We start from the raw sequence: 27,520 nt of genomic DNA, 5'->3' as shown, positions 1-27,520 counted from the left end.
ACAAACAATATGATCCTATATTTACTTTTTCATGTACAGGAAAAGTATCAGCTATGAGGTTTTCTCGCCTCTTCTACCCCTTCCCCAGAGACTATGTTATGCATTACTTGTAAAGGTACATATACATATATATATATATTTTTAACATCCATTTTATAGTACAGGTTTCTTTAAAATTGCATTTTAAGTATTTAATAAAAATCTTTTAAGAATTTCCTTTTCTTTTTACATAGTTTCAGTAGTAATATCGAGCAAACCTAAAATAAAGGTTTGCAATTCCAGCACAGTAGGAAATAAGGCCCCATTTCTTGGTAAAAACCAAACCTTTGATCTCTACTAAGATATTGTATCCATGTAATCATATGTTCTAACAATGCGGAAAACTGCATCTAATCTCTTAAAGCAACAGCAAGTTGCTACACATAGGCAATTTTCGGATTCCTGGAAAAATCAGGAACGCTGGATGCTTCATGTGGACTGGACTAACTTCTTCAGCTTTTCAATTTCAATCTGAAAGCAGAAACATTGTGAGTAAAAGCAAAGTTAGTATGACATCAGTAATTACAGGTTATTTAACATACTTCAATGAGTAGTCAAACTCTCTACATCTATCTATATATAGATAGATATAGATGGATATCTTTATATATAGATCTATATAAATATATATTCAGAAACGTTATGTGTTATGGTGCTTGCTTTTATAGTACAAAGAAAACGCTTTACAGGGAACCATGAAATATGGAAAATATTTCAGTTACCTAAGAATTACGGATTTCATTATCATAATCAAACAAAGCCCCCCAAACCACACTGCAGAGGTTTAAAACCGTCAAGTCTACTAGGATTGTGTGGCATGGAGACCATATTATGCGGGAAGGTTACACCCAGTATGCAACAAAAATTACAAATTATGTGACATGCCCCTTACTATTTTTATCCATAAACATTTGAGATTAAAACAACATTTTTGGTGAAATATGCAAATTTTTACAAATTAAGTGGCAAATTATGTAGAAAATTAAGTGCCAAAGGAAGTAAATCCATGATTATGCGGCAAACGCTGCAGCCACAGAATTGCCTACATCCATTGACCCTCACCATTAACAATTTAGTCAAGAAGAGTAAAAAAGTCTAAAAAATGTAATTTCAATCAATGCTTGTCCCAAAATATACATGTAATATAAAAAATAAATATGACATCAACCATGAATAACATCGTCCCATATTGCCAACTTGGGGTTTTGGTGACTTTTTCAAATTGCTCCGACTTCTGGTTTAACCTCATGCGCGCTAGCGGTTTTCCCGCTGTGCGCTGAGTTTTTTAAAAACCTGCGTTACATGACGAGCTCAGCTCGTCATGAGCATCGAAGGGGTTAAGATGGCACCATAACCACTCGAAGGCCATACTGGATCATATTACACAGATAGAGATATTACATACAGAAATGTCACAAATCTAGCTATCGGTCGGGCCTAAGGCCAGAGATGCTGCACATTTTCCCCATTTACCAGCACCCACCCTACCCCCTCCACAACCAAATTACCACACTCGCAGCAAATATACACGTTTAATGTATCAGCACCCACTAACAAAACGCACAAACCACCCCTTCCTATCCCAAACTTCCACACATTTGCACCTTCACAGACACAAAATACCTCTTTACCCTATACCATAACCAATCCACTAATCACAACCATAACCCAAACCCACACCATACTTAACTATCTCATTCAGACTCACTAATTACTTCTAACAGACCCCTTTGTCACGTACAAACCTAATCAGCTTTCCACTTTTTCATCCACCAGCACCCTCCTATTCTCTGCACCAAATAAACACATTCACACAACCCTTACACTCCACGACACATATGGCCTATTTTAGCACTCAAATGTAACACAAACACTAGTAACTCTTGTTCATCCACTTACACACCACATCCACGCTTTTCCAAACCACATCACCACACCACACCCTTTACCTTGCAGCTTCCACTTACCAACAATACTTTACATACAACTTTTCAGAAAACAAATACATCACCTCTTCTCACTACTCAAAAGAAAAATCTATAAAGCCCGAGCTGTATCCGCATCACTCTACGGAGCCGAACTATGGGCCTTAGGCAACATGGAGTCCCTGACCAAGGCAGAAAATAAATTCATTAAGGACCTCCTTGCCATCCCGACGAGCACCCCGACTATCCCGGTGCTAATGGACGCGGGTTGCAAATCAATCAAGGACCAGGCCCGCCTCCGTCCTCTTCTGCTCTGGGCTCGCTTATGGAGGGTTCCGGAGTTAAAATCCGATGCAGACGGGCTGGCAGAAGTGATGTGTTCGGACGGTTGGCAGAAGATCAAATGGCTCAGGGACATCAAACACCTACTGGGGGACCTAGGCTAGGGGTCTTGCTGGTCCAACCATTCAGCTCCCCCAAAGGAGTCCCTAAAAAAACTATACTGGGAATGGGCTTCGGCCAAGCTCATCAGCAATCAGCGTCACTGCAACGCCACCGCAGCTTATTTGAAAATAAAAGACGTTGTTGCCTTTGAGCCCTATCTGGACATAATTACCATTGCCATGGACCGGGCTCTACATTAAATTCAGACTAGGGACTTTACCCCTTGCCGACCTCCGTTCCAGGTGGAATGTGTCTAAACAGGAATCACGTCATTGTGCCTTATGTACTGATAGACCTGAAACTGTGGCACACTTTCTTTTTGAATGCCCGGACTATGCGCGCCCTAGATCATATTGGCTTAGACCACTCTGCAGAGAATTGGGCACTCGTCAGTACCTGGTGGCCCTTCGGATTTTACTAACTGATACAACCCCTTCCATTGTTTGTGCCGTATCTAAATTTTTAAAATGGGCCTGGTTGATCCGACTCAAAAGACTGTCTATATCAATTTAATTCTCTTTTAATTAATTTATTCTGATTAACTGTTGCTCTTATCTCTCTATTTTAAATGTAGTCTTTTTCACGATGTGCTGTTTTATATTCTTTTTTGTAATGCTTTTATGATATATGCATATCGAAATAAAGCAATCAACCAACCAAAAGAAAAACATAACACACTCCAGAATAACAAAATCTCACACACACAAATCATAATACTTTCCATCACAAACTAGAAACATACACCCAATCGCACCTTCCTGACTACACAAATAAAACACACCCTAAACCAACTCCACTACCAAGCTTTATTTCCCCCCCCCACACCTAACACACATACAAGCAACTCTTTTAACCACCTCTCATCCACTGGACAATTTAGAACCTCACAACATAATCCACATGCTGCACTACCACCCCTAACTCGTACACCTTCCACCCTAAACAGATACAAACAAAATAAGGAACAAGCCACTATACACAACGTCCCACCTTCATGTCTACTGCACAACAAGGTTACTCTACAAAAGCGAAACAGCTCACCAACTCACTCTCAACCACCATCTCCACCACCTACACACGCAGAACCACCAAAATACCTTCTTAGCTAGCTGGACGATGAACACAATACAGAACAGCTACACTATTGCTATCCTCATACAGCTAATACCAGCAATAATGACACCTATTACAAATCCACAAATACTGCTCACTCTTCTACAAAACAAAGTCGCGCCATCACCAAAGGACAATCTCTGAACTGCCTACTAACAAAATCCTTGATCACTCTAAAAAACAAGCATCACATATATGGCCTTCTTACTGACACACAACCTGATTTACTCTTCATAATCATGGTTGGCAGATGACATGGCTCCAGTGTTACATGAAGCCATTCCTCTAGTTTGTCAAACTATATCATACAGGCAAAAAGAGGAGGTTTTCACACAAACATTAAATATCACTAGAGCGGACAATGTCTCCATACAAGGTTGTGAGGCCCTCTTCACGCGATGCAACCCTACATCATCTTCCTCCGGTAACTTCCTGCCCTTTCTAGACCCCCACCTAGCAATGCAACATTCCCAGACACATCTGAACACAATTTCAAACCTGATAACGCTACACTTCAACCTATGCATTCTTGGTGACCAAACACTTGGTTTGACAAACCCAATATACGCTATCCAAAAACAATCATCAGTGGCCTAGAGGCACTGAACCTACATCAGATCGTCCACAAACCCACACACATCCCTGGACACATCCTAGATGTCATTTTTGTAAATACAGAACCAGTTACTTTTCAAATGATGACTCCAGTCAAGGGCCAGATCACCATCTGCTTGCTTTCCAACATAAAACACAAAGCACCACACCTAAAACCATCTTACATGCATCCACCTATCGACATTGTAACACACTAAAAATAACACAACAGACCAAAAGAAAACAGAAACCTTGGAGAAATACAGAGCTAAAAGAGATTAAACGGCAAATTAGAAATCTCCAACATACCTGGCACAAAACAAACACTAATCAAGTCAAACTTCACCTACAGAAACTCAACAGATTATACAAGTCAGCAATCAAAAATACTTAAGATAAAATATTATTCATACAGAATTCAAAATGCTAAAAGTGCAAATAAAAAATTCCATCAAATCCGCACCAAATTTTGTAAACCAAATTGCCTAGAAGGAGCTTATCCCATTGCTCAAGAATTCACAAACAGGCAAAACATTTCATGACCAAAGCAGACATATTGGACTTCTATTTAACCACATCGCTGCTGTGCATTTCCCCCCACTGTGCTGACTCGTCATTTACTCCATTGTTCATGACGAGCTCAGCTCGTCATCAGCACAGCTCCACTGTGCCTCATGACGAGCTGAGCTCGACATGAGCATCGAAGGGGTTAAAACAAAGAAAAGAAACCAGCACCAACCTTCCCCCCCCCCCCCCCCACACCCCATACCCCCCAAAAAAGGAAGAGTACGCTAACCCAGCCTCTCCATTCCTTATAACAAATATCATACAATGAATTTATTAACCTGGTCAAAGCAAGCAAGCATGCCGGCAGCCCTTCTGACCCATGTCCACCACAAACCTTCAAGAACATTTTCCTAACTACCTTTACTGCCACACCAGTAAGAAGAATCATTAACAATTACTTAACTACAGGAATATTTCCAAAAGATTTTAAAAAGGCTTACATACATCCATTACTAAATAAAAACATGGACCTGCTTAACCCAGAACACTACAGATAATTCCATCATTTCTGACTTTCAAACAGAATTCCGTCTAGGAAGAGGCACATAATCAGTCTGGGACAACCTAAACACAGTTCACTGGAACGGGTTTGCTGCACTACTTCTCTTAGACCTCTCAGCTGCGTAGGACACAGTTGACCATAACTCTCTAACACAAAGATTCTAGAAAGCCAATATAGAGGAGACTGCTCTCGACTGGATCACATCCTACCTTCAAAACAGAACTAATATCATCTATACCCCCTTTCGCATCTAAAAAGTACTTCACAAAAGCAGGCATCCCTCAAAGCTCTATAATCTCACCCAAGCTCTTCAACATCTACATAAAGTCACTGCCGGCACTGATCAATCAATTTCACCTCAGATGTTATAACTATGCTGATGACGCACAAATACTCCTTAAACTGGAAAGCCCAAAAGACATCAGAAACTCACAAATTTTCAGTTGCCTCTGAGCTGTGGATCAGTGGCATCAGTGGACGACATGGAGCCATCTCCAATTGAATGCTTCCAAAACAGAAATATGACCCACTTGTCGCCTGGCGATCGAGGAACACCACCTAAATTATCACAGGAAGTAAGAAACCTCAGAATTACCATGGACTCCAAGCTATCAATGAATACCCAAGTGGACAAACTAGCAAGATCAAGCTTCATTACTATAAAAACTCTGCGACGCACCTTCCCCCACCTCGGATTTCCACACAAAGTGCAGGCTACGATCTCTTGTCCTGTCAAAAACTTGATTACGCCAATAGACTACCACAGATCATCTTTAACAACTATAAAGAGACTACAACGGGATTCAAGAATCTGCTGCCTGACAACTCTTATATATAAAGCCACATGCTCTCATCGTCCCTCCATTGAAGGCCCTACAGAAGATCCACATTCAAGCTACTCTGTATTGCCCACAAAGCGGAAAAGAACCACTCTTCATAAGGAATAATACATTCAACAAACGACCTTTGCTGTGGATTGGCCCCATGCCTTAAAATCCCACCATACAAGAAAAAAAAAACCTAGGTTGCACATCCTTCTCTGTCCAAGCAGCCAAACTATGCAACTCTTTAATCTCAAACATAAGATCCAATGATAACTACCTTATCTTCAAAAGACTACTCAAATGTTGGCTTTTCCCCCACATAACCAGCATACTCAAACATAAATATACAGCATATCCGTCTACATATAATAATTTATTTGGAACATAGATGTGTACCTATATATGTGTATTGCTTAATGTGTATAATAACTATATTTATAAATATAAAGAGTTGTTCTGCTTAACAAATGTACATATTGCACAAGTTACTACTTGTGTAACGATATATCTGTAAGAGACAGTTAGTGATAGATTCCTTACCTTAGAATAATCCCAGGCGTCAGACTGGATCCGGAAATTTGAGTAGTAGTACCCTTGCGCGTCTGTAGGTGTCGTCTGCGGCTTCGCGTCCGCCGTCGGCGTCGTGAGCACCGTGATGACGTCGGAGTACTTAGACGCTGCCTCCGCGTGCTGACGTCAGTTCTTAGACACAGCTTTTCCGTGCCAGAAACACAGAGCTATGCTAAAAACCAACACTGGTGCCTTGAAACTAGGGCCCTGAAAGGGGATGACCCTAACCCTAGATATCGGTTCGCAGAACGGGGAGGATGGGTGGGTCGGTAAGGAATCTATCACCAACTAATGTCTCTTACAGATATATCGTTACACAAGTAGTAACTTGCGCATCTGAAAGAGACATGCTAGTGATAGATTCCTTACCTTAGAATAGATACTCCAGCAATACCAACCCCGGTGGTGAGTCTGCGAACCAATAATCACACCAGAAAGTCCTGGAGGACAGAACGGCCAAAGAAGCCATCCCTCCGGAATTGGCTGTCCAGGCAATAATGTCTTGCAAACGTGTGCAGCGAGTCCCACGTAGCTGCCTGGCAAATGTCCTGCAAGGGCACTCCTCGGCCCAGGGCACTGGTAGTCACCGTGGCCCGTGTGGAATGAGCCTTCAAACCAACAGGTTCCTTCTTAGCCAAGGAGTAGCACGTCTGGATACACAAGATGATCCACCGCGAGATGGCCCGCTTGTGTACCGCCTTTCCCTTCTCGTCGCCCACGTAACCAACAAAGAGTTGGTCATCCACCCGGAACTGGAGTGTGAGATTCAGATAGTAAGAGAGCGCACGTTTTGGGTCCAGACGGTGGAGCCTCTCTTCTTCTCTCGAGGGATGCGGAGGCAGAAAGAAGGTGGGCAAGGTGATGGATTGCCCGATGTGGAAGGCAGTGACTACCTTCGGCAGGAAAGAGGGCCTTGTCCGCAACACAACCTTGTCCGGATGGACCGAAAGGAAAGGAGGTTACAAGATAGAGCCTGGAGATCACTCACTCTCCTGGCAGAGGTGATGGCTACCAGGAAGGCAGTCTTCAATGTAAGAAGACGGAGAGGACAGTTGTGAAGTAGCTCTAAGGGAGCGCACATCAGAAAAGTAAGAACCAAGTTCAAGTCCCACTGAGGCATCACAAAGGGAACAGGAGGGAACGTATGTGTGATGCCTTTCAAGAATCGATTAACAATAGGGGACTTGAACAAAGAAGGTTGATCAGGCAGCCTCAAAAAGGCTGAAAGAGCAGAAAGGTAGCCCTTGATAGTGCCCAGAGTAGAGCCCTGCTGGGCAAGAGAAAGAAGAAAGAGAAGAACCTCAGAAAGAGGGGCAGAGAGAGGATCCACAGCCTTTGCTGTGCACCATGCCACAAATCTGTTCCACCTGCAGGCGTATACCGACTTTGTGGAGGGACGCCTGGCTGCCAGAATGATGTTACAGACTTCAGGAGGCAAGTCAAATGGCCTCAACTGTCGCCACTCAATCTCCAAGCATGGAGGTGGAGACTGGACAGGTTCGGGTGGAGGACTGTCCCCTGCTACCGCGACAGAAGGTCCTTCTGAAGAGGCAGACGAACCGGGGCATCGACTGACATACTGAGTAGCTCGGGATACCAGTACCTTCGTGCCCAGTCCAGAGCCACATGGATGACTTGTGCCCGGTCGCGCCTGATCTTCAGCACTCTGGGCAGCAGCGGTATAGGAGGAAAGGTGTACAAAAGACCGCCACTCCACTCACAACGAAAAGCGTCTCCAAGCGAGTGCCGCCTTGGAAATTTCAACGCGCAGAACTGATGACATTGCGCGTTCTCTTCGGTGGCGAATAGATCTAACCAAGGCTCTCCCCACTGCAGAAAGAGACCTTGTGCCACGTCCGAGTTCAGACGCCATTCGTGATCCATCATGCACCGGCGGCTCAGTTCGTCCGCCCTGGCGTTCAGAGAATCTGCCAGGTGTTGAACCACCAGGGTCACGCCCTGATGTTCCAGCCATTGCCAGAGGCGCAGAGCCTCTGGGCAGAGGGTCCACGGCCCCACCCCGCCCTGTTTGTTGCAGTACCACATGGAGGTGGTGTTGTCCGTGAACACCTGCCCTACACTCCCTCGGACAGAGGGGAGGAATGCCTTCAGTGCTAGACGAATCGCCCGCAGCTCCAAAAGGTTGATATGGAGCCGGGACTCCGCCGGAGACCAGAGGCCTCTGATCTCCGCCTCTCCCATGTGGCCTCCCCAGCCCTGGAGGGACGCGTCAGTCACAACTACGTGCTCAGGTTGGGGAAGGGAGAGGGATCTGCAGCTGACCCAATCGCGGTCCGTGAGCCACCACTGCAGCGGTCTCGCAGTGCCCTCCGAGATCAGGACATGGTCGGACAGGTTGCCCTGATGCTGGGCCCACTGAAACTTCAGGTCCCACTGCAGAGCCCGCATCCGCCAATGGGCGTAATGCACCAGAAGCATGCAGGAAGCCATCAGCCCCAGAAGCCGCAGTGTCAACTTGACCGAAACTCGAGATAAAGGCTGAAAGCTTGGAATCAGAGCCCGTATATTCCGAACCCGCTGTTCGGGTGGGTAAACCCGAAACTGCGCCGAGTCGAGAACCGCTCTGATGAAAAGGAGCTTCTGAGAGGGGCACAGGTGTGACTTCGGCACATTGATGGAGAACCCCAGCTGGTGCAAGAGGTCTGCCATCGTCTGGAGGTGGCTGACGACTGTCTGGGGCGAGCCCGCCTTCAACAACCAGTCGTTGAGGTAGGGGAAGACTGAAATCCCTAACCTGCGCAGATGAGCTGCGACCACTGCTATCACCAGTAACATTTCCAGCTAACTATAACTGGTGTGAAACCTATGTTTTTTTCAGTGAATTTAATAGGTTTTTTAAATGCTAATTCCTAACTATAACTGGTGTGAAACCTATGGTTTTTTCAGTGAATTTCATAGGTTTTTTTAAATGCTAATTCCTTTCTATATCGAGTTTCTAACCTATGATTTTTTTTTTTAAATTTGCGGTTTTGTGTAATTTTTAAGTTTTTTTTTTTTCTAATCTTTTTTTCCTGGGGCGCTCTGGGTGCGCGCTCCAGTAAGCTCTCCGGAAAGCGCACCCAGAGCGCTACTTTCGTTCGTGAAAAAAATATGAATGAAAAGTAAATAATAACGCAAAACATTTCGTACCATACAAATAAAAGCAGTTTTTTTTAATAAGGAAATGAAAATGATTTTGCATTTCCGTGAAACTATCAAGACGTCACTTCGGCGCGCCGCGTAAGCGCCCCCAGAAGTGCCTACGTTCACGCCGCGTATGCGCCCTGGAAGCGCCTACGTTCGCGCCGCGTGTGCGCCTACGTTCGCGCCGCGTGTGCGCCCCCGGAAGCGCCTACGTTCGCGCCGCGTATGCGCACCCGGAAGCGCTCCGGTGCGCGCAGCGTCAGCGCGTCAAGTCATGTGACCTTAAAATAACACTTTTCATTGGTTGCTAACAGTTTGTTTTTACAAAGAATGAAATCCCCACCCATTTCCTTCGCTTCTTCTTTCACTTTTGTGACTGAAAGACCTGTTTTTTGCTCCAGGATCTTTCTTGGTTTACCATGGCTGCCAGAGAATCCAGCAGTGATGAAGAGCCTGCAATGAAGAGCCTCCTCAGCCAAAGGTGAAGGAGCATTTCATTTGGAATTTTTTTAAAATACCACCTAACCAGAAAAAGGTGAATGCTCCAAAAGTGGAGTGCAGGATCTGCAAACAAGTCCTGTCACGGGGTAACCCCCCAAAAAAATACTCTTTTGGGAACTTTACAATGATCCGGCATGTGGAGAGGAGGCACCCCCAGAATTTTGCCCGGGAAAGTGTCAGGGCTCTGGCACAAGAGGTTCCCAGTGATGGGCCTCTACATCCACCGGAGGAGCAACTACTTCTGGGAGGGGGCAATCGCAGGAGCTCGTGCCAAATATTCATCCTGCTTTTAACCCCTTCACTGCGGGGCTAATTTCCCCGCGGTGCGGGGGGGGGGGGCCGCGCACGGCACCGCTGTGCTCATGACGAGCCCAGGCTCGTCATGCAGCACAGTGCTCGTGTGCTCATGACGAGCCTGGGCTCGTCATGAACCCACCCGCGCAATGGAACGCTCAGCACAGCGGGGAAATTAGCCCCGCGTGTGAGCGTTCCACGGCTCATGACGAGCCTAGGCTCGTCATGAGCACACGAGCACCGTGCTGCATGACGAGCCTAAGCTCGTCATGAGCACTGAAGGGGTTAACAATGCTGTCCTGAGATGCAGATACTGCAATCAACTCCTTACCTATGGGGAGCAAAGTGTCCTGCTCATGGTTCGAGCATTGGAGAACCATCACTGCCGTTCCCAGCCCTAATTTGCTTTTTTTTTTTTGCTCCTGTTGAGCAGTTTCCATTCCCTGTTTTTGTTTCGGTTCTTAAAAAAACCATACAGACACTCATACTGATACTAAAAAAACATCTAATAACCCATATACACACACATGTAGCTACTCACCAACACATGCAGGCACTTATACACAAAGTGAAACACTGATACAAACATTTAAATATTTAAACAATACTCGCTAATATATGTATTCACTAAGATACACTTAATAAGCCAGTTAACCAATCAATTTTTTTTAAAAAAACATCCATTAAGACACTTATTTAAACATTTGTTCTTCCATCGACCTTTACATATACATATATAAAACATTTATTTTTCAGAAAGACACACATTCACTGGATGGTGTCATCAGTGATGTCATGAGTTATGTAATATGTGACGTCATCCGCAGTGCATTGCAGGCGCGCAAGTTATAGTGAGTCCAACTAACTATAACGTGGGAATTGCAATTGTTTTAGGTCAGTAAAATTTCCAACTAACTATAACTGGTGTGAAACCTATGTTTTTTTCCGTGAATTTCATAGGTTTTGTAAATGCTAATTCATAACTATATATAGTGCCTCAAACCTATGGTTTTTTAAGTGAATTTGCAAGGTTATTTAAATGCTAATTCCTAACTATATAAGGCCTGAAACCTATGTTTTTTTCAGTGAATTTCAAAGGTTTTTTAATGCTAATTCCTAACTATATAAGACCTGAAAGCCCACCAGGAATCTCCAGTATGCGCCAAGGGGACTGCATTGCAGAGAGGTGTAATGAAGCCACGCCTCTTTTTACACCTCTCTGCAACGCAGCCCCCGTGCATGTTTGAAGAGGGGGAACTAATTTCCCTTGCATACTGGGGGCCCCTGGGTGGCAACTAGCCCACCTGGAACCTCCAGTATGCGCCAGGGGTCTGCATTACAGAGGTGTAATGAGGCTATGCCCCTTGTTACACCTCTCTGCAACGCAGCCCCCTGCCGCGTTTGCAGAGGGGAACTAATTCCCCTTGCATACTGGGGGTCCCTGGGGGCCAACTAGCCCACCAAGAGCCTCCAGTATGCGCCAGGGGGCTGCATTGCTGAGAGGTGTAATGAGGCCACACCCTTTTTTTCACCTCTCTGCAACGCAGCCCCCGTGCATGTTTGAAGAAGGGGAACTAATTCCCCTTGCATACTAGGGGTCCCTGGGGGCCAACTAGCCCACCTGCAACCTCCAGTATGCGCCAGGGGGCTGCATTGCACAGAGGTGTAATGAGGCTATGCCCCTTTTTACACCTCCCTGCAACGCAGGCCAGTGGCGCGTTTGCAGAGGGGGGACTAATTCCCCTTGCATACTGGGGGTCCCTGGGTCATATCTGCCCAAACACCGATATTCCGAACGATTGAAAATTACTTTTCTTGAGAAACATTTGGATTTGGATCATCATGTCCTATACTTTGGAATTTTTGAAAGACTGACTTTGAGAATGCTATAAATTACTCAAGTCTGCCCGAATTGTGTGGGTAAAATTAATACCTAGTCACTTTTAATAAGAATGTACTTACGTCTCGTCTAACATTTGGAAGAAATATTTAGTTATATGACAACAGGATACCGACATAACTTGAAGGAAATAAGAATGCCCTGAAGTTCTGTTGTACAGAACGAAACGTTTCGGCTGGCTGTGGTACATAAACTTAAGGAAAATAAAAGCATTTGAATATACACCAAGATTCAGTGCTTCAATAAGGACTCTAAGTGATATGATTGGACTTATTGTGCAAGTGGTGCTGTGCCAAACTTTGGAATATTCTCCACTACTCTCTCCTACACACTCTCTCTCCTACACACTCTCTCTCCTTCACTCTCTCCTTCACTCTCTCCTAGTCTCACCACTACTCTTGCTACACACTCTCTGCTACACACTCTCTGCTACACACTCTCTGCTACACACTCTCTGCTACACACTCTCTGCTACACACTCTCTGCTACACACTCTCTGCTACACACTCTCTGCTACACACTCTCTGCTACACACTCTCTGCTACACACTCTCTGCTACACACCCTCTGCTACACACCCTCTGCTACACACTCTCTGCTACACACTCTCTGCTACACTCTCTGCTACACTCTCTGCTACACTCTCTGCTACACTCTCTGCTACACTCTCTGCTCTCTATTACTCACTCTCTACCTCTCTACTTCTCTCTCTACTAGTCTCTACCTCTCTACCGCTACCTCTCTACACGCACACATACATATATATATAAATGCATATGCATATATATATGTGTATGTGTATGTATATATATATATATACATATATATATATAAACATATATAATCTGTATATCTATATAAATACATGTATACATATACATATATGCATACAGATGCATGTTATTTACATGAAAGTTTAAAAAACACTAATAAAAGCAACGCTAAAAAGCCACCTCATTACAAACAGAATGGCTTTAACTTAAACGAGGGCGAGATCTATTGCATTTTCAATGCTTGTTTACTTTGGTTCCATCAAGAAGGCATTCAGATGTGTCACACATTTGCCATGAATTCTAAATGTTAGCACTCTAGTTGCTCATTAGATCACTGTAGTAAAGCTACTGCCCACCAGGGAAGTCTGCTACTGGTATTCAAAGTGCATGTTTCAGTCTGCATGTCAGAATTTTTTTAATGAAACAGAAGAGGATTTGAGAAGTCACTCAAAATGATCCCTAATTTTTCTTTCTGAAGCACTAATCATACTTTCTATGGCAAAATGAACCCCTCATTTTGTTCCTTTTTAAATCAAATGTTTTCAGACTTACCACTTCATTCCAATCAAGCTGGCTTCTGGTGTGCCATACTTTTGTCATAAGTAAGACTGTTAGCGCTCTAGTTGTTCTTTAGAACACTCTGGGACATTCTGTCATTGGGATATACTTGGGCTACATCTGGGTGATATTTGGGCTACATTTAGGCTCTTTTGCTTCTGGTGGCCATCTTGGGAGACTGTATCTCAGAATTTTTTAATGAAATTGAAGAGGATTTGAGAAGTCACTCAAAATGTGCCCTAATTTTTCTTTCTGCAGCACTAATAATACTTTCTATGGCATAATATACCCCCTCATTTTGTTCCTTTTTAAATTAAATGTTTTAAGTGTTACCACTTTATTCCCATCATGATGGCTTCAGGTTTGCCATACCTTTGTAATAAGTAGGACTGTTAGCGCTCTAGTTGTTCTTTAGAACACTCTAGGAGGCTGCAGTAGAACACAAAGGAATCAACTGACAGTCTCTGTCCTTGTTGGATGTACATGTTTTACTGAGAATGTCAGACTTCATTCTCACATGACTGAGAAAGATAATGTGAATTTACAGAAAATATGCTTTCAGTTTAGCTTATAGATCCCCTTCCAAACCACTGTGGGAAAATCATGATATATTAGTTTTCTTTCAAACATGATTCATGATATCACAGCAGAAGGCTTTTTCACATGGTAAAATCACCTTAGAACACACTACAATTCCTAAAATGAGCATGGTACCATCAACAAATGATTTATAATGTAACTAAAGTCCTAAAACCCTTTATTAACTACAATGCTTTTTAATGAGGTGCTATCATGTATATTGGTCCCAAGATGGCTGCCAACGCTTCTTGGATGAAGTGCTGACTGCCAATCAGATCAGATGTGTGGTTAGGCTCCGCCCACATATATATATATTTTTTTGAACCTAAATTACACAAAATCCACTGGAGCACATATCTTGAGACATAGCAAAGGCACATCGGGCTACCAGTCCCTACAATTTTGCCAAGTTTTGTGGAAATCCATTCAGCCGTTCGGGCTAAAAGTGAGTCCAACCGCCCTATGGAAATTAAGATGGGGAAAACACGTTTTGGGACTCCCCTTTTATCTCGGCCCAAGCTTCACGAATCCCCCCAAACTTTCAGGGAAGGAGCGGAGCGCAGCGAGGCAAATTTAAGGAAAATTACAGGCAGATTCCTCAACCGGCGCCAAAGTTATTCCCAATAGAATGTTGCGGATTTCCAATAGAAAACAATCCTAACTATAACTACCTACTGGCGACCGCCAGTAGGATATAGATATAGATATAGATATAGATATATATATCCAGTTGAAGGCAGGAGCCGAAACGCGTAGACCGTCCATTTGATGCACTTTCTTTTGCACATGGTGTGTAAATAAAAAACATGAAGGAACCATCTGTTGCTGTGCCGTGTCTTTGTCTACGAACCCGTAGAAAAGAAGAAGCTGTGGTAAAAAATATATATATATATATATATATATATATATATATCTGCCTTCCGCACTCACGAGCGGGTGCTTGCATAACGGGGGTGTACCCGTCATATTTATTCAGCTCCAAGCATCCTACAGATCGTCTAACCTGTTACAGACTGCAGCACTCGCGGGGTGGTTTCCAATAGATATTTATTTGAAACCCTCAGCACATAAACAAGATGCGTTTCGGCGTTCCGCCTTTGTCAATTGTTACACAGTTGGCGCAGCTGTCAATGATATTTAAGCTATACATGCTTACTACCATGGACATAAAAAGAGGACCAACAATCTTAGGCTGAATAGCGCGGCCATTTTGTAACGTGCAATTCACTAAACATTTAGTTACAAGGCAGATACATTATGAATTTACATATTCTAAATCGCTCGCTGTTCTTTAAAACACAAACACAATCCATTATAGCCCTATATGGGCTTAATCTGCCAATAGCAGACACAAAGTCTCCTCCGACGCTTAATCTAGCCCTGGATGGGCCTTATTGCTGTCCAATAGTAAACATTTCAAACACAAATCATATTTACATGCTAGTTCAATTTTCTTATTTCATAATGATTTCCATTACTTATAAAGCGTGATATATAGATATATATATACACACACACAGTAGGGGCAGCATTTTAAGCCTCTGTGCACCCCCCCCCCCGACATTGCCCAGTCCGCATCCCTCCCGCCTCGACATTGGCCATACCGCCTCCTGCCTTGAGCCTCCCGCCCGCCACCCCGATATTGGGCATAGCGCCTCCCGCCTCGCGCCTTGAGCCTCCCGCCCGCCTCCCGCCCCAGCTTTGTAAACCCCCCCCCCCGACTTACCTCATCCGCCGCTCCTCCCTACGCTGGAGTGTTTACCTCTCCACTGCTTGACCACTTGTCAGCTACCTCATCCGCTGTTCCTCCCCGCGCTGCCACTGCTCCTCCGCTTCTCGTCGCTCCGCAGCTCCTCCCGGCGCTCATGTTCTCCCCTCTTCCTGTTGCTGGTGAACTCCGCTCCTCCCCTCACGCAGACGCTCCCCCCAGCGCTCATGTCCTCGCTCTTCCTGTTGCTCGTGAACGACGCTACTTCCCTCACGCATACGTCGCGGCCGGCGCTACTTGCAAGGGACTACTTTATTTTTATTTCTAAATACTTTAAACAACGTTTTATTTTTATTTTTATGTAGCCTATGTCCTTCTGCTTGCCCTGAGGTTTTCTAAGATGTCTTGGGTGTTCAGATTGGTGGTGTGGTTTTCGAGTTTACCTGGCTCAAAAGGTGCAAGTTCTCTCTTTATAATGGTAGTATATATACGCACCTCAAAGAAGCGCGCCATGTCTGCCCGCAATAGGACGTCTGTGTAACCAGCGAGAAGCTTAAAGGGCAGAGGCTGCCACCAGGCACTGGAGCCTGGTTTGGGTCCCCATCGCGCACTAAAGAGGCGTGTGGGGAAATCACGGAACTTACTCAAGGTTTGAATACAGACATCCAAGCCTATGGAGACCAGGATACCTTGCGAACTGAATTGTGGAACGCCCACCGAAGGCAATTAATTAAAGGCTCAAGTAATCACCTGTGACCCAAAGGCCGAAATCGTCGATGTCTGCAGCACCTTTCCCCCGAAGAAGGCCGAGTGAAATGGCCAAAATGCATTGGGACAATTGAACAATCATGCATTCCTTGAATAAATGCCATCATCAACCGTGAAGTTGTGCGACTCCAATTTCTGCTTTTGTGGAAGGGTTTCAAATGTTAGATTCGGCTTCGTCCAGCCGCGGAGTTACGCACCTCAAAGAAGCGCACCATGTCTGCCCGCAATAGGACGTCTGTGTAACCAGCGAGAAGCTTAAAGGGCAGAGGCTGCCACCAGGCACTGGAGCCTGGTTTGGGTCCCCATCGCGCACTAAAGAGGCGTGTGGTGAAATCACGGAACTTACTCAAGGTTTGAATACAGACATCCAAGCCTACGGAGACCAGGATACCTTGCGAACTGAATTGTGGAACGCCCACCGAAGGCAATTAATTAAAGGCTCAAGTAATCACCTGTGACCCAAAGGCCGAAATCGTCGATGTCTGCAGCACCTTTCCCCCGAAGAAGGCAGAGTGAAATGGACGAAATGCATTGGGACAATTGAACAATCATGCATTCCTTGAATAAATGCCATCATCAACCGTGAAGTTGTGCGACTCCAATTTCTGCTTTTGTGGAAGGGTTTCAAATATATATATATATATATATATATATATATATATATATATATATATATATATATATATATATATATATATATATATATATAAAGATCAATTGCTTTGCCTTACGCGTTTCAGACGTTCACTTCGTCCTTCTTCACAGGCTGAGCGACAAAAAATAAATGGTACAGTACAATACAGCCATTAGTGGGCTTCTCGTACATGGCAGACTTTGTTGCACATCAATAAACGCCCCACAGATGGCGAGTGCTTCCTAAAGCTTTGAGCACCTGTGAAACTTGATAAATTACTCGGCAGCTCTTGCACCACCGCAATGAGCAAATGCGGTCCGATCGGCTCTTCACGGAAGTAGCCTTATGCCGGTCCATCTGTGGGGCGTTTATTGATGTGCAGCAAAGTCTGCCATGTACGAGAAGGCCACTAATGGCTGTATTGAACTGTATTAATTTTGAGTTGGCAAAGTGAGTTTTATGATGAACTCTGGTGTTAGAGACTACGGATCCCAGAATGCTAAAGTGTGATCATGTGACCCCGCAACTGAGGGTAATTAAAGGAACTGGTGATGTTATCCTAAATCTCTACCATTTATTTTTTGTCGCTCAGCCTGTGAACAAGGACAAAGTGAACGTCTGAAACGCGTAAGGCAAAGCAATTGATCTTGTGCAGAGGAGGGACTGTGTTGCAGCCTGATGTTACTGAAGTAAGCAGATGGCGAGTGCTTCCTACAGCTTTGAGCACCTGTGAAACTTGATAAATTACTTGATAAATTACTCGGCGGCTCTGCCGGGGGGGGGGGGGGGGGGGGGGATTGCACCACCGCAATGAGCAAATGCGGTCCGATTGGCTCTTCACGGAAGGAGCCTTATGCCGGTCCATCTGCGGCACGTTTTAAGTTAGGGAATTAATTCCTCTCCGGGCCAGAGGTCCCCTAGGGGCCAACTAGCCCACCAGGTACCTCCAGTAAGCGCCACGGAGCTGCGTTGCAGAGTGTTGTAAAAAGGGGTGTGGTCTCTGAACACCTCTCTGCACCGCAGCTCCCTGGTGCATACTGGAGGTACCTGGTGGGCTAGTTGGCCCCTAGGGACCACTGGCCTGGAGAGGAATTAATTCCCCAACTTAAAACGCGGCACAGGTCGTGTTTGCACACATGTCATCTCAGGCCCCACCCCCTTCCTTCACTACTGAGCAAAATATTCCTCTAAAATCAGCCGAACTACGAATTCAGATTTACTCACCTGTTATCAGGAGAGACCTCAGTGCTGCATCTTTCAGCCAGTACTGATCCTGAAAAGTAATTTAAACCGTACTTACCAGTAACTTGAATTTCCTTCTATAGGATATCATTGCCTGATATATAAAATATATATAAATAAAAAAATACATAAAATTAAAAAAAATTACATTTTCAATATTTTTTTAAAAAAAAATTCAATTTATATTAAAAATATGTAATGTAATTTAAAAAATAAAATATCTAAAAATAAATACTTTAAAACAATGTAGTAAATCAGTATAAAAAATGTAATTAATACATTTAAAAATGATCATTTACAAAACCTTAGAAATTCACTGAAAAAACCATATGTTAAAGTTAGGTGGACATTTCACTCATACAAAACCATTGAAATTTCCCCGTTATAGTTAGTTAAGCCAACTATAACTCGCGCGCCCGCAATGCACTGCTGATGACGTCACATATTACATCACTCATGACATCACTGATGATATCTCAAATGCCAGCATTCATCAACACTCGCCAGCCATACAGACAGAGTAAGCACATTTCTGCAGCATGGAGAATCTGCTTTTTCAGGGTCCCTCCAACTCTGATGCAACCCCAAGCCAAAAATGGGCAATCACTGGGCAGCTCAAAACCACTGGTGGAAGTCTACATCAACAAGATCAAATCTGGGGCAGGACAATTTGGTAAGTAATTACATGGACACAAGAACACATTACCAAATCTACTAATTTACATTATACTTATTATAATAGTTGCTTTTCACACACAGTAGAGATGTTGCTGGTATACTACTTCTACCACGTTGTGTTACTTGTTTTTGAGAGAATGACTGACTTTGGTATTACAATAATATATAGTACCGTTCTGATCTACGGATTGCCAAAAATCTTGCCAGTAATATGCACATAAATTTGTAAACAGCCATTTGCTTGTTAAATAACTAATGAGTCTCCAAAGAACCAAATCAACTTACCTCTAAAATATTTCTCATGAACTTTTCTTCTTCTAAATCTCTCTTTATTTTTTCCAGTTCTTTCCTGAAATGTGAAAGTACACAATTTGCAAATGCGAGCAACTGAAAACCATAACAAGTAGTACAACCAGAAGCAACATTAATAAGTAGTACAACCAGAAAGGAACATTAAGAATTGAAACCAGACACTTCACTAAATACAAAAATAAGAAAAAATATGCAGGTTTCGAGTTTACCGGCCAGAAACATTCTGTTTAATAGGGAAGCCTGATGTAATTGTAGATGCAAAAGGTTACTATAGGCCGGATCAAGGAAATGAATGGCACCTGCACTTAGGAACACAAATACATTGATTTACAGGATACAGGATTAAGTAGATGACCATCAAATAATTAGTAATATCCAATATGGCTTTCGTAAAGGGCTGGGGACCATTGATCGATGCTTAAACTTGGTTCTTACAATCGGAAAATACACTAAGGCCAAGGGGGGTAACTTGTACTTAGCATTCGTGGGTTTAACCGCGGCTTTTGACTGAGTTATCCACGAAAAACTTTGGGTGATTTTGGAACGTATGGGAGTGGACCCAGTCTCATTTCCTTTATGAGAATTTTATACCGGGGCCAGGGCCAGGGCCAGAGTTCGTTACGGGGCAGGGGGTGAGATCACTGAAGAGGAGTGAGACAAGGTTGCATCCTAGCACCCTTCCTATTTACCCTGTACATTAACTTAGGGAAGGTTGTGATGGATGATTGCCAGGACCTTTCATTGGTAGGGAAGTGCCCACTCCCTGCCTGTATGTATGCGGACGATAGCGTCCTTATGGCTCGCACCCCGATTAGCTTACAGAAAGTTATTTCTAGTTTCGCTAATTTCATGTCAAATTTGGGTCTCTCAGTCAATACCTCTAAAACCTTTATTTTAAAATGTGAACTAGGATGTAAGAGCGCCCTAGTTCTTTCTTGTGCAAAACCGCCTTGAATGTTCCAATACTTTTTCCTACCTGGGGGTCTTTTTCGATCCTACTGGCTTATGGACAACGGCCATTCACTTTAGGAAATTGTTATCTTTAAAGGCTTTGGCTGCCTTGACTAATTTTAGTAGGAAATTGGGTAAAAGCCCGCCCCAGAATTACTTTTAATTTACAAAGCCAAATGTGTGCTATTGCAACCTATGGGGCAGGTATTTGGGGTCACGTTGATGTGACCACTCTTCAGATAGTGGAAAACAGATTTCTTAGATTTATTGGCCGTTCCGGAATGTGTGTCCACTTTCAATTGTCATATGGAACTTGGTTTACCATATATAACGGACGTAATCCGTATGCAACCAATTCTTCTTTGGTATTGTGTTTGGACTACTGAGCAGACTGTTTTAAATCGCCAAATTGTTACTGATGGCTGCGGACTGGATGGAGTTTCTCGTATTGGTTGGTTTCAATATTTTAGAGATTTATTACGCAGAATGGGCCACCAGGAATATTTTGATGACCTTTCTACTTTAGCCAACTTAGACAAGAAAGAATTTAAACAAAGCTGTTTTCACTTTGTAGAAAATCTTAGATTTAATTCGGAGATCTCCAAAATTACAGTCATAGCCCACCAACACATCCTGATCTCTCCTAAGATGCAGCCCTATTTGAAACTGGCCATCTCTGATTACGACAGATTCTTGCTTACCCGATTTAGGCTGGGCATTATTCACAGATCCCTCAGCTTCCCAGCCAGAAATGACTATTCCAGAGTGCTAATCAAATGTCCATGCGATGAGTCCTCAGCTCCGACCACCATGCATGTTTTATTTTCACCGACTATGCCGCCCTGCTTTTTTGGTCAAACGATCGCTTGGGGATGAACTATTAACTGCATCTATATCTACATTTTTAAAGTCGTTTTTCACCTGTAGAAAGTCTATGTTCAAGTGATACGCGGTTTTAAACATGTGAACCTAATGATTAGCCAATTTACGCTGTAGCCCACCTGATTTTTACAGCGTCTGTATTTTAATAAGTCATGTTTTAAATTGTTTTCGCCTGCAGAAAGTCTATGACCAAGTAAATTGTGGTTTTAAACCAGAGAATCGAATGATCAATTCATGATGATGCACACCTAGTTTTTTATGAATGTACTTTTATATGGTATGTTTTAAATAGTTTTTGTCTGTATGTGCCTTTATGATTATTTCACTAATAGTCAAATAAAGCTCGATTTGAATATGAATATCTCTCTCTCCATCTCTCTCCATCTCTCTCCATCTCTCGATAGATAGATAGATAGATAGATAGATAGATAGATAGATAGATAGATAGATATAGATATTTCACCATAGGTGTCCAACTGCTTAGAAACGCACTCCACTCAGCGAGTAGTAGTTGAGCTTATATAGCGCACAGCTACCCGCAGTGGGTGTCCCGGCGCTTGCTTAGGGAACCCGTCCTTATATTCCCCTGTGTGATAGCCCCAGCAGGTATCCACAAGGTGAAAGTCAGGCATCCCGCCGCGAGGGGCCATTGTGGAGATTAAGCAAGCTATTGCCCAGAGTCGCAGAGTGTGAACCCGTGAGTCGAGAAGGCACCGGAGCGAGAATTATCGAGTCCGTGGAATTTTTAGCCCAAGACCCGCCGAGGCAGGGAATTGAACCCTGGTCCAGGACCGATCTCAGCTTCCGGGTCTGCCGCCTCTAACCCCTGAGCCACACTTCTCCACTTCAAGTACTTCAAGACAATTTAATGGAGGAATCAGCGTTCTCATGCCCGCGTGTATATTGTCTCTTGCCTGACCGGTTTCGGAGCCCCGTGCTCTTTAGTCATAGGCGTGTCCGCAGTGCAATCAGTCATCTCCGTCGGTGAAACCCAAAGCAAGCATGTTTCTCCTTTTCAATAACCCTTGGGGGGCGTTGCCCTTCAGTGGGCCTTTTCTTCTCACAGGTGTGTCACTAGTTCGCTAAGCATGTTGGGACTTGTGGTTTCATTTCGCGGCAGGACATTTCGCGGATTCCGATATCTCTGCAGCTTTAATTTTCATGCTTTTTGCCCTCCAGTGGGCTCCAGGCATGCGAGAGCTGATTAATTTCACAAACGCTGTTGTGCTGCCAAATGGCCAGACTTGGTTCGAGTCCCGCCAGATCCATCATTGATTTTGATGGCGGTGCAATTTCCTGCGGCTGGGACGTGCTGCATACAAACATTTCACCATCGGTGTCCAACTGCTTAGAAACGCACTCCACTCAGCGAGTGCTTCAAGACAATTTAATGGAGGAATCAGCGTTCTCATGCCCGCGTGTATATTGTCTCTTGCCTGAGCGGTTTCGGAGCCCCCTGCGCCTTAGTCATAGGCGTGTCCGCACAGGCACAGCACTTCTAGGCTCACCTTCCAAGCCTTGGACCGCCGCGTGCACGTCCCAGTTGCAGACTTCGCAGGGGGCGCCGGTGTGGGGTGGACGGGCCCTCCACCAAAACAGAGTCACCTCACATATGTGTATATAACAGCATGCCTTGCTGGCTGGGGAATCAATATAGCAGGGAGGGTGAAACTTCCATTCACCCTCAGGCCCCGTAACGCTTCAAGCCCCCCAGCTCTCCAGCTCTCCAGTTGCTGCAAGACCAGATCTGTCCTCCAGTAGTTCTGCCAAGGAGCGCCGGGCTCAACACTTGTGGTCCCCCGTGCCCAGCGATATTACTTTCCTTCGCGGCTCCTAGGAACCGCAACAGAGTCCGATGGGGGTGAGGGGGCCACCACGACTGCCGTGCCAAGCACAGCCGGAGTGCCGTAAATTAGCCGCTTACTGCGGCTCTGTTTCAAGCGGTCCCTCTCCAGAGTCAGTCTTGGTGATGTTAGGAGCCCCTCCGCCGGGGCCCCTCTGTCCCTCGTCTGCCGCTGGGGTTTTCAGCTGCACAAGGCCTCCTCCCCAGCCTTCCGTTGGGTCCAGCTGTTGCTGCTGCATGCGGGACCCCGCCCCAGTCCTTGCCCGATTGCCGCTCCCAGGGTCCCTCAAGGCGCCGCCAAGCGATGCTCCACTTACGTTTTCACAGGGGATAAAAGCTGGATGTGGCGCCTACACTCCTCACCACTGCCCGCAAACCGCAGGGTACTTCTCCAGAGCAGTGGCCGCCACCTAACGGCGTGATCTGTGGCTACTGTTAGTTTGCTGCCGCCATCTTTGGTGAGTCCACGCGTCGCACCAGGCGTCGAAAAAAGCCCCTGTTTCTTCAAACGAGATGGCTTGAGGTTCCCCCCTCAATGCCCCTCAGCTTTAGCTCGCCCTTCGATTTGGATCTCGTCAAGAGAACGGCGATGAGGAGCAGGATATTATAGGATTTCATATGGGGTCAGTGGAGCTCGCAGAAGATGCGGCTACCCGGCCATACTGTTGGCCACGGCTCCATCCCAGCAACCTTATCTGAAATAAATCGTGAACACTAAATAATACAGTGGCAATCCTCACAGATCAAAAATCTTGGTATACACTTTAAAAATAACCTAGAAGACACAAAGAAAATAAATGAGGAGATTCTCCTAAAGGAAATCAAAGAAACCTCATTTGACTGGTCACCAAAAATCACCACCTGGTGGGGTCGCGTGGAGTGTATCAAAATGATGATCGCTCTACAAATAAACTTAATATTTCCATGCTTCCCTTACAACTTTTTAATACCTTCTTCAAAAATATTGATTCTATAATCTCCAAATTCCTTTGGAAAGGGAAGAGGTCTGGACTAGCCCTCAAGAAACAAACATTCTGGAGGCCTTAACCCAAATTCTTTCAAATACCAACTTGCCTTTATAATCAAACAAGCCATTTGGTGGTTCCAAACTAAAACACTAGATACACCACTTTGGGTTCACATTGAAGAATCCCTAGTAAAACTATAAGCTCTAATCTAGTTATAAACAATGAAATATGTCCAGTTAAAACACTTACTATACTCATGGACACATTAACAGAGATCAGGTCACTGGATAAATTGCTACCACACAAATTCCAAAACTAATTATGCGTTCCTATAGAACAACGCAAAAATAAAAGGTGAAGATGTGCGTTCATCATGGACATCATGGTCATCAATTAATGTCTTATTCTTCAAAGACCTAGGCCCACCAACACAACCTAAAACATTTGCTGAATCACAGATCTCACACAACCTTGGGAACACTGAATTCTATAACTTCCCACCACACACAACTGAGACCGGAACTCCCATGCTTTGCAAACTATTTTAAACAGCCCATGCAACATCGACAATCTACAAATCCTTGAATTCTTCCACGACCAGCAAAAGAATCATTTCCAAAACTGAAATAAAATGTTTTAAACCCACTCCCAGTCCCTCACTCTCTGCCTTAGACGATACATTGTGGCAAAATACCCTCAAAACGAAAATGTCCCTTATGCTCTCACAATGGAAGTAATGGATACTGAATAGAGCGTACTGGACCACTGAAAAACTATCCAAATTAGGGCTTACAGATTCAGACATGTGCTGGAACTGCCCAGGCATGCTCTACCACATGGTATTCCAGTGTAGAAATCTCCACCATTTCTGGAATGAGACTCAGAAAACCATAAACACAATATTCAACATTGAGAAATCCCTACATAGGTACCTTGGGCTCCTGGTCTATTCTCACACCCCGAAACTGAGTCACTCAGACATGCATCTCATGAACCTTCTCCTAACGAACAAGTTACTTACCTTCTGTAACGATATATCTGTAAGAGACATATATTAGTTATGGATTCCTCACCTTAGAATTACCCCTAGGCGTCAGACTGGATTCAAATAAATTTTCCTTCAGCAGCACCCCAGCTCGTTGGATCGACTCTGCGTTAGTCGTTGGCGTTGTGATCGCCGGAACAACGTTGTGGTATCTACTTAATGCTGCCCCTGCAAGCTGACGTCAGTTCTTTACAAGACATTCCACGCCAGAAGCGCAGAGCCATGCAAGACACTGACCACTGGTGCACAAAACTAGGAACTTGAAAGGGAGTCCCTTACCCTAGAAGACAGTTCGCAGAACGGGGAGAATGGGTGGGCTGATGAGGAATCCATAACTAATATAGGTCTCTTACAGATATATAGTTCCGAAGGTAAATAAGTTATTCATCTGAAAGAGACTATTAGTTATGGATTCCTCACCTTCGAATAGAAGAGCTGGCCATCCACCCGGAACCGTTTTGTGCGATCCAGATAGATTGAAGTTACAAAAAAGGGGTACACCCAAGAAAGCCACGGGGACTTGGGTAGGAAACAGTACAGTAAAGAATTGGTCCCAGTAGAACAATTCTTGAGAACACACAAAATTAGAACTCATTAGGCATGAATACACTAATACACTCTGGACATATAGAACAATGTTATTTAATCACATTGAAAATCTTTGAATGCTTGTAAATCAGCAAATGACTCAGCACAAATTACTCAAAAAGCTGTACCAAACAAGTGCCCCACGATAGGGGGAGAAAAGGAAAGGAAAAAGGTATTGTGCATCAAGTGAGGGTTGGAAAAGTGTAAAGGGAAAGTAGTGACATTCTATTCATCACATAATTATTTACAGTTAAACACTGCTTTTTTAAGTCACACAGTTAAATGATCAACAATACATAGCCAAGATTTGGAGTAATATATCACATTGAAAAAGCACTCTTGATACAACTGGCATTTGACAATGACACAGTCGATGTTTCAATCCCCAAGAAACAGAGTAGGCTGTTTAAGTCCTAACCACAGGATCTTCCTCAGTAATGAAGAACGAGTTTTTTACCTTTGGTAACGATATATATCTGTAAGAAACATTAGTTAGTTATAGATTCCTTACCTTCTGATATTCCCCAGACGTCAGACTGGATCCGGAAAGTTTTCTTCAGCAGTACCCTTGCGCCTCGGAAGGTGGCGTCGGTCGGCTCTGCGTCAGTCGTCGGCGTCGTGGTGGTCGCTGGGATGGCGGCACTGGAGCTACTTAGGCTCCACCTTTGCAAGCTGATGTCAGTTCTGTACACTACTTTCCACTCCAGAAATGGAGAGTCATGCAAGACACTGACCACTGGTGCACAATACTAGGGCCCTGAAAAGTGAAATACCTTAACACTAAAAATCAGTTCGCAGAACAGGGAGGATAGGTGGTGCAGTAAGGAATCTTTACCTAACTAATGTTTCTCACAGACATATTGTTACTAAAAGTAAGTAACTTGTTCATCTGAAAGAAAGACATTAGTTATAGATTCCTTACCTTCGAATAGATACCCTGGCAATACCAACCCCGGTGGGGAGACTGAGAACTAATCTTACACCAGGAAGTCCTGGAGTACAGAACGGCCAAATAAGCCGTCTCTCCGGATCGGACTGTCAAGACAGTAGTGTTTGGTAAACTTGTGCAGCGAGGCCCACGTAGCTGCTTGACAGATGTCATTCAGGGGAACGCCTCTACCTAGAGCAGTAGTCTCTGCCGTCGCCGGGTGGAATGGGCGCACAGCCCCAATGGGCGCACAGCCCCACTGGAGGCTCCCTATTTGCCAGTGAATAACAGGCCTTAATACACAAAACGACCCATCGGGAGATGATACGCTTGTGTACGGCCCAATCTTTCTTTGCACTCACGTACCCAAAGAGTTGATCATCTACCGGAACGGGGTGGTGCGATCCAGATAGAAGGAGAGTGCACATTTTGGGTCCAGACGGTGGAGCCTCTCCTCGTCTTTTGAAGGATGCGGAGGCGGAAAGAAGGTGGGAAAAGTGATGGTCTGCCCGATGTGAAAGGCAGTGACAACCTTTGGCAGGAAGAATGGACGAGTCCTAAGGACCACTTTGTCCCGATGAACAGATAAGAAAGGAGGCTTAGAGAAAGAACCTGGAGCTCACTCACTCTCCTTGCAGAGGTGATGG

The 27,520-nt window shown here is 44.4% G+C and overlaps 1 protein-coding gene across 2 annotated transcripts in view; it reads right to left on the bottom strand.

Annotated features, from left to right (window-relative positions):
- Window positions 1-217: 217 nt before the first annotated feature.
- CD2AP (CD2 associated protein) overlaps window positions 218-27,520 on the bottom strand; it is a 630,446-nt gene continuing 603,143 nt past the window's right edge. For both annotated transcript variants that reach the window (XM_086926250.1, XM_086926251.1), the window contains 2 exons: window positions 19,642-19,705; window positions 218-510 (listed from right to left, as the gene is read on the bottom strand). In XM_086926250.1, coding sequence (XP_086782376.1) covers window positions 469-510; window positions 19,642-19,705 — 106 coding nt within the window. In that variant the 3' untranslated portion in view covers window positions 218-468. The remainder of the gene's footprint in view (window positions 511-19,641; window positions 19,706-27,520) is intronic.

The sequence above is a fragment of the Lissotriton vulgaris genome, chromosome 6 (assembly GCF_964263255.1).
Source record: "Lissotriton vulgaris chromosome 6, aLisVul1.2, whole genome shotgun sequence".
Classification (NCBI taxonomy): Eukaryota; Metazoa; Chordata; class Amphibia; order Caudata; family Salamandridae; genus Lissotriton; species Lissotriton vulgaris.
Note: the sequence above shows the minus strand (reverse complement) of the source record. Positions and strands in the feature narration are given on the sequence as shown.